We start from the raw sequence: 12,861 nt of genomic DNA on the forward strand, positions 1-12,861 counted from the left end.
TTTTATCCGCTCACTAAATGTATTGAGTAACGAATCTACCGCTGTGAAATCTCCACGGCCGCTTCCACTGCATGTGAAAAGGTGCACGTCCGGTCACGTCGCAGAAGAGGTCAATGATTGGCTAACGTAGGGCCAGATTTCAGGGTAAGCCAATCAGAGACAGTCTACAGGGTGGGCGGGCTTACTGGCTGTAACTCTTTTAATCACAGACACACAAACCCTTGTAACACATGCATAGATACGTCTAGTATACTACACAGACAGAAATCGCCGGTAGAACGAAAATCATAATACAGTCTCATGACACAACTTTATTGCACATCTGTGCTTGCCTTTCATCCACGCTTCTATAGCCTTTTAAATCTCATTTCCCATCCACGGGCACAAGCAAAGTGGTATCAGCATCTTCCACCCGATATGTGGTGTTGTTTCTGACGAGGGTAGCAACTAGTTAGCATGGGAGCTAACATTAGTTTAACGCCAAGGAGTCCTCCTTAATAACACTATGGTACACGGGAGGCGGCCTTTTTTCCGACAGCATTCTAGCCGACGGGGCAACGGTCCTCTCCGCAGCGGGGGGACAATGCTGCGTTTACACGGGCAGACACAGACGAATGCTAATATCATTTGGAGCAGCTACTGTACACGTCTGTTTGCATCAACCTGTTGCTGGCTTCACAATGAATGATAGACTTTATCGTTGCGTCTGCCCGTGTGTAATGGTCAGGGTTTCAATGTCCACAGCAGGCAGACCTGTCAAAAACCTTGCACTTCCCAAAACTCACAAGACATGCCAGCCACGTGTATTATTATAGGCTAAATATGAGCTAAAATAAACAATGTAAATATTCGAATATATTCGAAAATTACAAATAATGAAGCAATGAAATTCGAATTGGATTATAGAGGTGAACTGACAGCCCTAGGAGGCGTGATCCATGCCATTTGGCTATTCTGAGTGGCCAAAGAGCATTGATCATCACGCCTCCATAGGTCTTTAGTTTACGCAAGTTAAGTAATAAGACCTGGTACTTAAGACACGCAAAATACAGCCCTATATATGTTTGGAAAGGTGCTATACAAATAAAATGCATTCATTCATTCATTCATCCTGCAGTCGTCTCCACTCCAACTCTCTGCGCTGTGACTGTCACCTGGCCTGGCTGTCCCCCTGGCTGAGACAGAGGCCGGCGCTGGGTCTGTTCACACAGTGCAGTTCCCCTCCCACCCTGCGGGGGCTCAACCTGGCCGAGCTGCACAAGAGTGACTTCGCCTGCACAGGTAATAATAATTCTGACCTGTCTTTATACACACACTGCAAAATGCAATAGTTCTATGAATTTGAAATTGTTATCCTATATATATATATATATATTTCAAGCGCTTAAAATCCGGCGTCAATTCCAGCAGGGCATTCCAGAGTTGTCTTTGCAGAGGGGCCACATTAGCCACTTTATCCTGGGGAATCCCGAGGCTTTCCAAGTCCAGCGTGGAGATATAACCCCCGTGGCCTCCTCCCGATGGGACATGGCCAGAGGCCCTCCCTATAGGGAGACGGGAAGCATCCGTAACTAGGTGCCCAAACCACCGTAACCCATTAACCCAATTAGGCCTGACGTCGACGTTTAAAAACTGTCTCTTTTTTTTTAAATTTATTTTTCTCTGAAAAACCTCATGTTTCTATATCAGTGGTTGTCTAAAGTGCCTCTCTCGAAGAGAGTCATATGGGTCCGAGACACTTGGTGGCGCTGGAGCACAGAACAAAACATAAACTCACGAGCTAATTTATTGGTTCGTGGAGCTGTCACTCAAGGCGGCGCCTCCGGTCCTGACCCGCAGGTATAAAACCGGTGGGCGTACACGCCGAGTCATTCCTACATTTTTCTGCGCTTGGATGCACACAGCACAACGAGTACACCAAAGTTCACACCGGCTGTTGAAGTTGTATTTTCCCGAAAGACGGACGAGTCTAAAACCGACTTGTACCGCGGGGATTCGCAGCCACAAGAAGGTGTTTTTCTCTCTATGAGCTACTAAGCAGATAAGTCAAATAAGACTCATAACACAAGTGAGCCTGCCCGGCGGCTTGTTGTTCTGTCTTCCCTCTCATTACCCTCTAGCTAGCGTTGTTAGCTGTCAGCTAGCTCCGTTAGCCTGTCTGTGGTTTAGCTTCAGCGTTGCTGCCGCCTCTTTTCTCCACGGCTAGCCTCTCGTTAGTCGCTGACTAATCTGAGTCCTAGCCGCAGCCCGCAGCCTCGCTTCTACACCTCTCGGTGACGGCGGGCATACCGGTACGTTACGGCCATACCACCCTGAACACGCCCGATCTCGGAAGCTAAGCAGGGTCCGGCCTGGTTAGTACTTGGATGGGAGACCGCCTGGGAATATCAGGCGCTGTAAGCGTCTACATCTACCGCAGGCTAGACGGGCCGCATTCTCAACCCTTCCCCACTCTCTCTCAACCCTTCCCCGCATTGGGGACAAGAAAAGGTTCTCCCTGGCTCTCTCCATTACACGGTGGGCCAGCAACAACACGTGGGGTAGCCTTCAGCCGTTGACTGAAGGCTAACCACTGTGTGTGTTCCGCTTCACGTTACCCTCTATAGTAGGGGAGTTAAGTGAGAAAAATATTTTTATTTAGTAGTGGTGCTAAATAAATAATATATATATATATATTTTTTTTTTATATCTTAAAATGAAATAAAAAAGGGGTTTGAGAATAAGACAAGGAACAAGCCATCTCCACCATGGCTACAGATGGCCACGATGATGGACCCCTTCCAAGGCTCTGTTTCAACAGGGTTTGTAACAACCTCTTGACTAAAGAAGTTTCCACTTGGGCTACTGATTCTTCCTCAGACTACAACCAATACCCAAGATGGCCTGCGGGGGTGGCGACAGCCCTCCCCAATTCCCAGTGGTGCACCACGAGTCCTACTCTTCTACTCCACCGCCACTTTTCTTTTTATCCTGTTTTGTGAGTTACAGACAGCTTTTCCTCACAACAATTTTGTTATAGTATATATTATTATTATATAATGATATTATATTATAACTTAAAAGTGAAGTGCTTCTACAATGTCTTGGACTGCTGGTTCCTTCTTCAAGCTACACCAACACCCAAGATGGCCTGGGGGGGTGATAAAGGCCGCCAACAACAAGCTCCACACGCTCTTCACCGCACTGGTAAACAGACCTGTGGAGCCAGACCCAAGACATCAGCCAGGCCTCGCCGGCTTGCTCTGGGTGCTGCTCTCCCTCCAGCGGGATCTAGTCAGCCCACCACCTCGTCCTCTCTCTTCAGACCCCTCAACCTCGACGCGTCTCAGAGACACCGTGACGAGTCCTTCCTGGGCTCCTCCCCTGCCGGGAAGGCGGCTCGGACCGCCAACAACAAGCTCCACATGCTCTTCACCTCACTGGTAAACAGGCCTTGGAGCCAGACCCAAGACATCAGCCAGGCCTCGCCGGCTTGCTCTGGGTGCTGCTCTCCCTCCAGCGGGAGGCCTCCACCGACACTGCTACTACTTCACGCAGCGGCCGAAGGCACGAGTCTCACTCGACGTGACGACCCTCAACAACCGACTGCTTCCCTCAACATTACAGGTATGTACATTGTGAAGCTAGGTTTGTTTAGCTGTTTAGCTAACCTTTTCGAGGTCGGGAGTAGCAACCTCATTGGATGGCCGACGCCACCCTAGAATGTTTAGCATTCCAGTTAGGCTGTTTTCAAGGTGCCACACCAACTCGTCTATGACATAGCCATAGCATCGGAGCTACTTCGGCTATTGTCTCACGCTGCTCTCATACGGTCACTGAATGCCTCACGTTGCTGTCCAACAGCCAACGTGACGGCTGCCAGGATTACGACCGGCACAGCGTCTTTGGAGGGGCCGATCGGACCCTGCAACTCCGTCTCCAGGAGGAGCGTGCTCAGACGCTTTCCCATGCCTTGGGCCCCGTCCAGGGTGTAGCAGCCCCAGACTGCACACCGGGACCGCTCCCCAAAGAAAGGCAAAAGCTCTTGACACAGATCCCCACCATGGGTGGGTCTGTGGCCAAGCTGCACAGTATGTACACGACAAAAATCACTGTCGGGGGACCACCGCTTCCCCTGTCCCAGGTTTTTCAGAGCACATTACACGGCTAGCTGGAAGGAGCCCATGACTCTCCCGGCTACCCCGCGACGCTCTCAATGCTTCAGAGCTCCCTTCTTCAGGAGAGGGGCCACGGCCCTACTCCTGAACAGTTGGCTAGAGTTCGTCTCCTACATGAGAAAATTGTGACCTTCACGTACTGACTCACCGACCTGACCGGCCTTATGGCCACCGCTTCCATCACCTCAGAGCATGCTAGGTGGCTGGAAGCCTCACCTGGTCTGGATCCCGTTGCCCAGAGAGAGTTTTCCGAGGGTGCTATCATCCCCGGAGGCCTCTTCAGAGGCGCACTCGAGAGGATCACCCTCAACGTGGAGGTGCAGCGTCCAGGCTGCGAGGCCCTGACCAGCAGCCGAAGTAACACACTCCCTACCCTCCCCCCATGCGCCGGGCCCAGCACCGGACGTAGCAGTCTCGGACTGCACGTCCAGTCCGCCCGCAATGCGCTTCTGGACCATGGCACAGGTGGGCGTCCTGGGCGTCCCTGTAGCCAGGTCCCTCGATATTGTTTGCACAAGTACAGCATTTTTTGTCTGTAGTACAGGCTATGCCACAATACAAAAAGACAACAAAACAATATCCACGGAGGGGGGGACATGAACCCACTGCCACGGGGGCCCCATGGGCCCCCCCCCGACGCAGTGGGGCAGGGCATAAGGTCAGTGGCGTACCAAAACGCCACTGGGGAGACGGGTCATGCCCAATTTTCTCCGACATGCTAGGGAACACTACCCCCAGGCGGGGCGTGCCTCCCATAGCCGGAGAGAACCCACTAGCCAAGCACCTGGCACAGTGGGAGTGGTGCGGAGCATCCCCGTGGATCCTCAACACCATAGCGAGGGGCTACAGACTCCAGTTCGCAGAACACCCCCAGCGTTTTCAGAGGTCATCTTTACCAACGCCGGGGGTCCGGAGGGTCTGATTCTCCAACAGGAGATAGCTTCCTTGCTGGAGGAGGATGCCGTCAGAGAGGTACCCTTGGCCCAGCGTCGCAGCGGGCTCTACTCCCGCTACTTTCTGGTCAAGAAAAAGGGGGGGGGGGTCTACGTCCCATCCTGGACCTGCGGATACTCAACAGGCACCTCAAGTCTTTTCAGTTCAAGATGCTGACGGCCGAGTCTCTGGTGCGCTCCATACGCCCAGGCGACTGGCTCACATCCATAGATCTAAAAGACGCCTATTTCCACATCCCTATTTACCCACCTCACAGGAAGTTCCTGCGGTTTGGGTTCCAAGAAAAGGCTTATGAGTACACGGTCCTTCCATTCGGGATGTCCCTCAGTCCCAGAGTGTTCCGTCCGCTGTACGGAGGCCGCTCTGGCACCCCTGAGACTTCTGAGTCTATGGGTGTCCAGTTACATAGACGGCTGTCTCCTATGTTCGGATTCAGCAGAGGAGGCCGCGAGGAACACGACTCGGGTCGTGTCCCATGCGACCTCACTGGGTTTCAGGATAAACCTAGCCAAGAGCATGCCTACCCAATCCACGGATTTCATGGGCATCACTCTGGACTCTGTCTCCTACAGGGCTCCGCTGAGTCGGGACAGGGTCAACGACCTCCTGAAGTGCGTGACCATGTGCAAGACAGGCCGCACACTTCCACTGGGTACGTGTCTACGGATGGCCGGACTCATGGCCTCGGCCATCTCTCTGGTAGGTCTGGACAGACTCCATATGAGGCCTTTTCAGCGTTGGCTGAAATCCCTCTTCCACCCTTGCCCCAAGGACCTAGACCTATGGGTCTGGCCCGTGAGAAGCTAATGCTGACTGAGGCCGGTTTCCCTCCGAATGTTGTCGCAACGATTCAGAAGGCCAGAGCCCAGTCGACAATGACCCGCTACGAAACAGCCTGGGGTGTGTTCGAGCAGTGGTGCTCAGAACGACCTAACCAGGTTATCCCATTCCAAGCTTCAGTAGTTTACGCCCTGACATTCCTGCAGGAGTTCCTAGACAGAGGTCTAGGCCTCTCCTCAGTGAGAACCCACTTAGCAGCCATCTCGGCCTGCCAAATGGGCGTTAACGACCAGACAGTATGGAGACATCCGCTGGCAAAACGGTTTGTGAAGGGCGTACGCAGGGTACACAGGGTCGACAGACCCCTGGTCCCCTCTTGGGCTCTGTCTCTAGTCCTCAGGGCTCTAAACAATGAGCCCTTCGAGCCACTGCAGACGGCTGACCTGAGATGTCTTACACTAAAGCCAGCCCTCCTGGTCGCCCTGACGTCCGCTAAGAGGGTCAGCGATCTACACGCACTTTCGACCAGAGTGACAGTGTCCTCGAACTGCACTCTAGCTCTGTAATGGTGGTCGAACAGAGGTGTTCTGACGGAGGGGGTCCCGAGGGGTCTCCCCACAGTCAGGAGGTTGGTCACCGCCGACGCCAGCCTCTCCGGTTGGGGCGCCACCCACGACGGGAGGATGGCCAGGGCCGTGTGGGATGCCGCATTACGCTCCTCCCACATCGACTACTTGGAACTACTGGCAGTGTTCCTGGCACTCCGAGAATTCGAACAATTCCTCAGAGGTCACCACGTCCTGGTTCGTTTCCGAAAACACCACGACGGTTTGTTACATCGACAGGCAGGGGGGACTTCGGTCCTCTCGCCTGTGTTCTCTGTTTTATGCGTTCCCCCGTTGGAACTGATTCCGCATGTCCTAGCCAGGGTGCGGGATCAGGGATCAGAGCTGCTACTAGTAGCTCCAACCTGGGGATCTTGGAGACAGGACATAGTCCCTCTCCTGTTCAAAGAACCATGGCAGCTTCCTCTGTGGAGGGACCTGCTGACCCAGGCCGGAGGAGAGATCTTTCACCCACGTCCTCAGGACCTAGATCTCTGGGTTTGGCCCGTGAAGGGGCGTCGTTAGAAGCGATTGGCCTGCCTCCGAATGTCGTAGAGACGATCCTTGGTGCCAGGGCTGCCTCCACCAGACGACGTTATAACACTGCCTGGCTTGTGTTTGAGCGTTGGTGCTCGGACAGACAGGAAGAGGTCTTCCCTTTTCAGGCGTCTGTGAGACACATTCTGATTTTCCTACAGGAGTTCTTGGACAGGGGTCTTGGTCTCTCCTCAGTCAAGATCAACCTGGCGGCCGTAGCGGCCTATCAGGTTGGTATGAACAACAGACCATTCAGTGAACACCTGCTGATCCGTCAGTTCATGGAAGGAGTTGCGCGCCTCAGGGCGGTCGCCAGATCTCTGGTCCCCTCGTGGGACCTGACGATAGTCTTGGACTCCTTGATGAGAGACTCCTTCGAGCCACTGGAAACGGTGGACCTGAAGTTCCTCTCTCTGAAAACCGTTTTGCTTGTCGCCCTGACGACAGCAAAGCGGGCTGGTGACATGCACGTGCTCTCAATGAGCAGCGGCTGCTTGAGATTCAGTGGTAATGACACCAGGGTCACGCTCAGGCCGAACCTTTCATTTCTACCTAAGACCTTTCCCTCGGGCTGCTCGCCTGTGGATCTCACGGCCTTCCATCCTCCTCCCTTCTCTTCGGTGGAGGATAGGAGACTACATTGTCTCTGTCTTATGAGGGCCCTGAAAGTCTACAGGTCAAGGACTGCCCCCTTCAGGCTGGGTGAGCAGCTCTTTGTAGCCTGGGATTCCCAGTGGAAGGGTAAACCCATTTCGAAAGTAAGACTCTCGCAGTGGATTATGGAGGCTATAAGGTTAGCCTATACCTCGTGTGGTTCTGAACCCCCAGAGGGTCTACGTGCACACTCTACAAGAGGTTTGTCTGCATCCTGGGCCTTGGCCAGGGGAGTCCCGATTCAGGATGTCTGCGCTGCGGCGAGTTGGTCGTCTCCGTCGACCTTCGCCACGTTTATAACCTGGATGTGGCCCCTGCAACCCTGGGACATGCAGTCCTGGGGGTTGCCGCCCATTTGAGTCAGGAAGTCTGACTGTTTTTTGTTTCGGTCAAGAGGTCCCTTCTGGCCCCTGGCCTTTAAAAACCTTCTCAGTCTCCCTTGCGGGAGGGACGCACATTCACGTGACGTCTCTCTGGAAAAAGGGGGACCGTGGAGCGGTCCTGTCAGCCGGGGTGATCATACGGGAGTTTTATGATGACCCATATGACTCTCTTCGAGAGAGGCACTTTAGACAACTTCGGGTTACTTCAGTAACCTCAGTTGTATAAGTGACTCGAAGAAGAGAGTCATTGTACTGCCCGTCTGCTTTGGCAAGCGGCAGAAAAATGGTTGATAGGAATGACTCGGCGTGTACGCCCACCGGTTTTATACCTGCGGGTCAGGACCGGAGGCGCCGCCTTGAGTGACAGCTCCACGAACCAATAAATTAGCTCGTGAGTTTATGTTTTGTTCTGTGCTCCAGCGCCACCAAGTGTCTCGGACCCATATGACTCTCTTCTTCGAGTCACTTATACAACTGAGGTTACTGAAGTAACCCGAAGTTCTCAATATGTCATGTCAAGGACCCCCAAAAATATTATGAAATTGACCCCCATCTGAAAAAGTGTTTCCCAGAAGCAAAGATTTGAGTTAAAAACGTCCGTTCGCTCTGAAAGAGTATATATTCAAAGCTTTGCACGACATGTTCATGATTTCTTTTAAATAGCAGACCTATACAAAAATAGCAGAGCTACAAGCTCGTAGCGCGCCACCGAGTGGCGTGCTATGAGCTTGTAGCTCTGCTATTTTTCAATAGCTAAAGCATAACATAATGCTAACACCAAAAGGGGTTCCCGCCCCAAAATGAGTTAAGACCGGAGGCCGATTTGACAAAATGCCTTTCTAAATCAGTAGTCCTCAAACCTTCATAACAAACTTCATATACAGTAATATACGAGTGGTTTTATTCGGTTTTGCAGGCCACAGCGGCAGTGCGTTCGTCCAGCCCTGCAGCCTGGCTTCAGGCTCCTGTCCTCCCATGTGCTCCTGCAGCAACAACATCGTAGACTGCAGAGGGAAGGGCCTCACCGCCATCCCTGCTCACCTGCCCGAGGCCATGACAGAGATGTGAGTATATAGTGTTATGATCTGACTGTGAACTGTGCACTGTAGTATACCCTTATTTTGTAGTGATGTCTTAGTATTTCCTAGTTTTGCCTCGTTGTTGCCTGTCTTGTCTCACCTCATCCCCTGTTACACACCTGTCTCCATTCTGTCATTAGCCTGATGACACTCACCTGTGTTTGCTTCACTATCAGCCTGTAGTCTATTAGTACTGGACTACTTTACTTACTTTGTGTTCCTGCCTGTTTTGTCCTGCTGTTGCCTCGTCCTCATGTAAGCTGTTAAGTGTTCTTTGTTCTAATGAATACTGGACTTTACCTGCCTGCCTGCTTGTTCTGCATCTGGGTCCACAACCTGACACACATCGTGACATATAGCCTGCAAAGGACAACCAAACGATCGGTAACTAAGGGCAAATTCAAACTGTTTCCTAACACAAGTAAGACGCGCGAACGCAGCTCGTAAATTGCAATAGCAACAATTAGTATAAATTATGTACTTTTTTAAGGTTTTTTTTAAGTTAAGCTCAAATTAAGCTCAAAAGAAGCTTCATTTCCATCCACCAGCTGTCTAAAAACCCGGAAAAGATACGCCCAGACAGCAGAAAACGGCCGCGGCTGTCTGGTAGCCTACGTTCTGTAGGTCTGGCAAAACAGCTCTTGTACGCGTGTGCGACTGCGTGCGTCAATTTACTGTAACAAAGGTGCAGACGATCAGAAATCGTCAGGGAGTGATCGAGCGTTTGCTCTATATACTCTATGCCGAATTGAAGTGGACTGGAAATAAAAAACGTCTGGGTTTCCCGAGGCTATGCTGCTGTCATAACAATCGCCTCAACGTGGTCTCGCTTATGGTCCTCACAGTTTCAAACACAAACGTCATTTTTCAGCGGCGCTGTCGCGATCTAAAACTCTCAGTTTTAGTGCGTTGTTTTATTTCTCTTGCACGTTCTCATGGCTTTTATGAATCATCCTTCAGAGAGGACCCATTAACCCATTCTGACCGGGAACTCATTTTGGTGTTGGCATCATGTTATGCTTTAGCTATTGAAAAATAGCAGATCTACAAGCTCATAGCGCGCCACTCGGTGGCACGCTATGAGCTTGTAGGTCTGCTATTTTAGAAAAATCGAAGAACGACTGACTTTTTTTAGAATCTGATCTCAGGTCAGAATGGGTTCATCAGACCAGCGTGTGTCCCAGTGGAAACCTCGTATGAATCTGATCTCAGGTCAGAATGGGTTAAAGACCTCATCTACACTCTTTGTACAACCATAAAACAAGCGTCGCTTTTGAAGTACCGTATATAGCTCTTCATTCCTGAGAAGTTGAGTTGAGATTTGATTTGCTCCGTTAATGGTCCCCCCAGTAACACTGACCTCACTGTGTGTGTGTGTGTGTGTGTGTGTGTGTGTGTGTGTGTGTGTGTGTGTGTGTGTGTGTGTGTGTGTGTGTGTGTGTGTGTGTGTGTGTGTGTGTGTGTGCTCTTAATGCAACGTCCTATTTTAGTAATCTGAAATAGCCTTGTCTTAGTCGACAAAATCTTATACTCATTTTGACAGCAAATCCAGATTTAGTCTTATTCTTTTAAACACACCATTTTGTTTTGGTCCCATTTAGTAATCTCAAATTGTCTTATAGTCTCATTAGTCAACAAAATTAACACTGCTCAACCCCAAAAGACCTTTAGGATGCAGACACATACAGTAGGGCTCCATTTTCGTCACCGCTAAACCCCTTATCCCTAAACTTCTTTGCCTTTTTTTTTTTTCTTTTTTTACTATTTTGCAAAACATTTTTGAATATTTAAAATAGCCAGTCTATACAAGCTCACGACGTGTCAATGTAGATTGGCTATTTTAACTATTCAAAAATGTTTTGCAAAAAATAGTACAAAAAGGCAAAGAAGTTTAGGGATAAGGGGTTTAGAAAATGGAGCCCTATGCTGTACATAATGTGTCTGCTTAATGTAATGTCTGTCTGTGTCTATTATACGTCCACCTTTCCGTTTATGTGTAAATAAACTCAAAGTGTGTCGTTATATTATGCCTATGACGTTCCCCATCTGTCTCTGGGGTTGACATTATAGCGTTAAGTGAATCCATGAGTGCCGTCGTCGTCGTCGGCCCCTTCGTAAATCCTTCATCTTCAGTGTCATTCCCGTCCACACGTCAGCCTGCAGCCAACGAACGGCGCTCATTTCGGGAGCGTGACAGCCCCCACTAGTTCATCATCCTGTGCCGGGCGGGCGGGCGGGCGGGCGGGCGGGCGCTGACTCGGGATTAATCCAATAAATGTATTATGTTGGCCAATTACGCGCACTTCGTCCCTTTTGTGGTGAACGCCAGCGTGTCTAACGTTTCACCGCGTGTGTCACAGCCAGGATTATATATAGAGGCTCGTCATGACTCAACGCTACAAAGCAAGGAGATATGAACGCACGTCTGGTGGCGGCGGGCAGAGGAGTGGTGGTGGTGGGGGGGGGGGGGGGGGGGAGACGTGAATGGATGTGAACAGTGAGATAATGTATCCCGGTGCTGCTTGGTGTTGGTCGTGTTGACGTAGTTGATATGGTAACGGGCAGCTTCGGTGGCGCTGCCATGATGCAGCCAGCCCAGCTGCTGTGAGACCGTGTGTGTGTGTGTGTGTGTGTGTGTGTGTGTGTGTGAAGTACTTCAAAAAGTCAAAACTATGACATGTGTGTAACACTGTTGATGTCTTTCTTTTTCCTCTCGGTCTGTCGTCTCTTTCTTTCTCCTCATGCTCTTCATCTTACTTTTTCTTAACTCTCCTTTTCTCTGTTCTCTTCCCCACCCTCCTCCTATCTCTCTCTCTCTCTCTCTCTCTCCCTCTCTCTCTCTCTCTCTCTCTCTCTCTCTCCCCCCAGTCGTTTGGAGCAGAACGGCATCAAGTCTGTCCCTCCCGGAGCCTTCACCTCCTACAAGAAGCTCCGCAGAATGTGAGTCTGTCTGACCAGCACACACACACACACACACACACACACACACACACACACACACACACACACACACACACACACACACACACACACACACACACACACACACACACACACACACACACACACACACAGTGTCTCACACTTCTACTCAGTCCAATCCAGCTCAGCCCCAGGAGGTTTATTTGTCACTAACTCATAGTATAGAAGCTGCGGAATGCAAGTGTGGTATAATGTCTATAGTCTATATTTCAGTCTTTAAGCCATATACATTGTATTGTTACAAACACCCCAATAACAACCCGAAGAGGTGTAGTCTAGAAACAATGGCAACACATCAATACAAAAGACACAAACAAAGGCAAATGGTGCATTTTTAGGTTAGGCCCTTTCGCTTAGGTTAGCGAAAGGGCCTTTCTGTGTGGAGTTTGCATGTTCTCCCCGTGTCCCCTAGGGTAGGTACCCTCACAAAAAACATGCAGTAATCCTGGTCTCTAAACTGCCTCCCCCTGGCCAACCGGGGCGCCTGATGGAGGGGAAAGGATCGAACTGGTTGGAATAACGTGTTCCTTCCACGCGCTATACGTCCAACCAGGGAAACTCCCCCCATGTCAGGTGTAAAGGAGCAACTTGGACACTCAGGCATGAAGGAAGCATGCGTTCAAGTCCGTTGCTCTCCCCATGTCCCCCATATATGGGGACTAGGTTGGTGGAGGGTGTGTATAGAGCCCAGGATCACATTAGATAATTGACACAGGGGTGAAAAATGCGT

At 50.8% G+C, this 12,861-nt stretch overlaps 1 protein-coding gene across 1 annotated transcript in view; it reads left to right on the forward strand.

Annotated features, from left to right (window-relative positions):
- The window catches only part of slit1b (slit homolog 1b), a gene marked incomplete at both ends in the record, with an annotated part of 107,479 nt that overhangs the window by 48,060 nt on the left and 46,558 nt on the right, over positions 1-12,861 (forward strand). Inside the window, 3 exons of the mRNA XM_080758786.1 lie at positions 1,118-1,281; positions 8,987-9,134; positions 12,018-12,089. Of these exons, the coding sequence (XP_080614912.1) occupies positions 1,118-1,281; positions 8,987-9,134; positions 12,018-12,089 (384 nt within the window). The remainder of the gene's footprint in view (positions 1-1,117; positions 1,282-8,986; positions 9,135-12,017; positions 12,090-12,861) is intronic.

Source organism: Protomyctophum bolini (assembly GCF_963924005.1).
Source record: "Protomyctophum bolini genome assembly, chromosome: 3".
In the NCBI taxonomy this organism is placed as follows: domain Eukaryota; kingdom Metazoa; phylum Chordata; class Actinopteri; order Myctophiformes; family Myctophidae; genus Protomyctophum; species Protomyctophum bolini.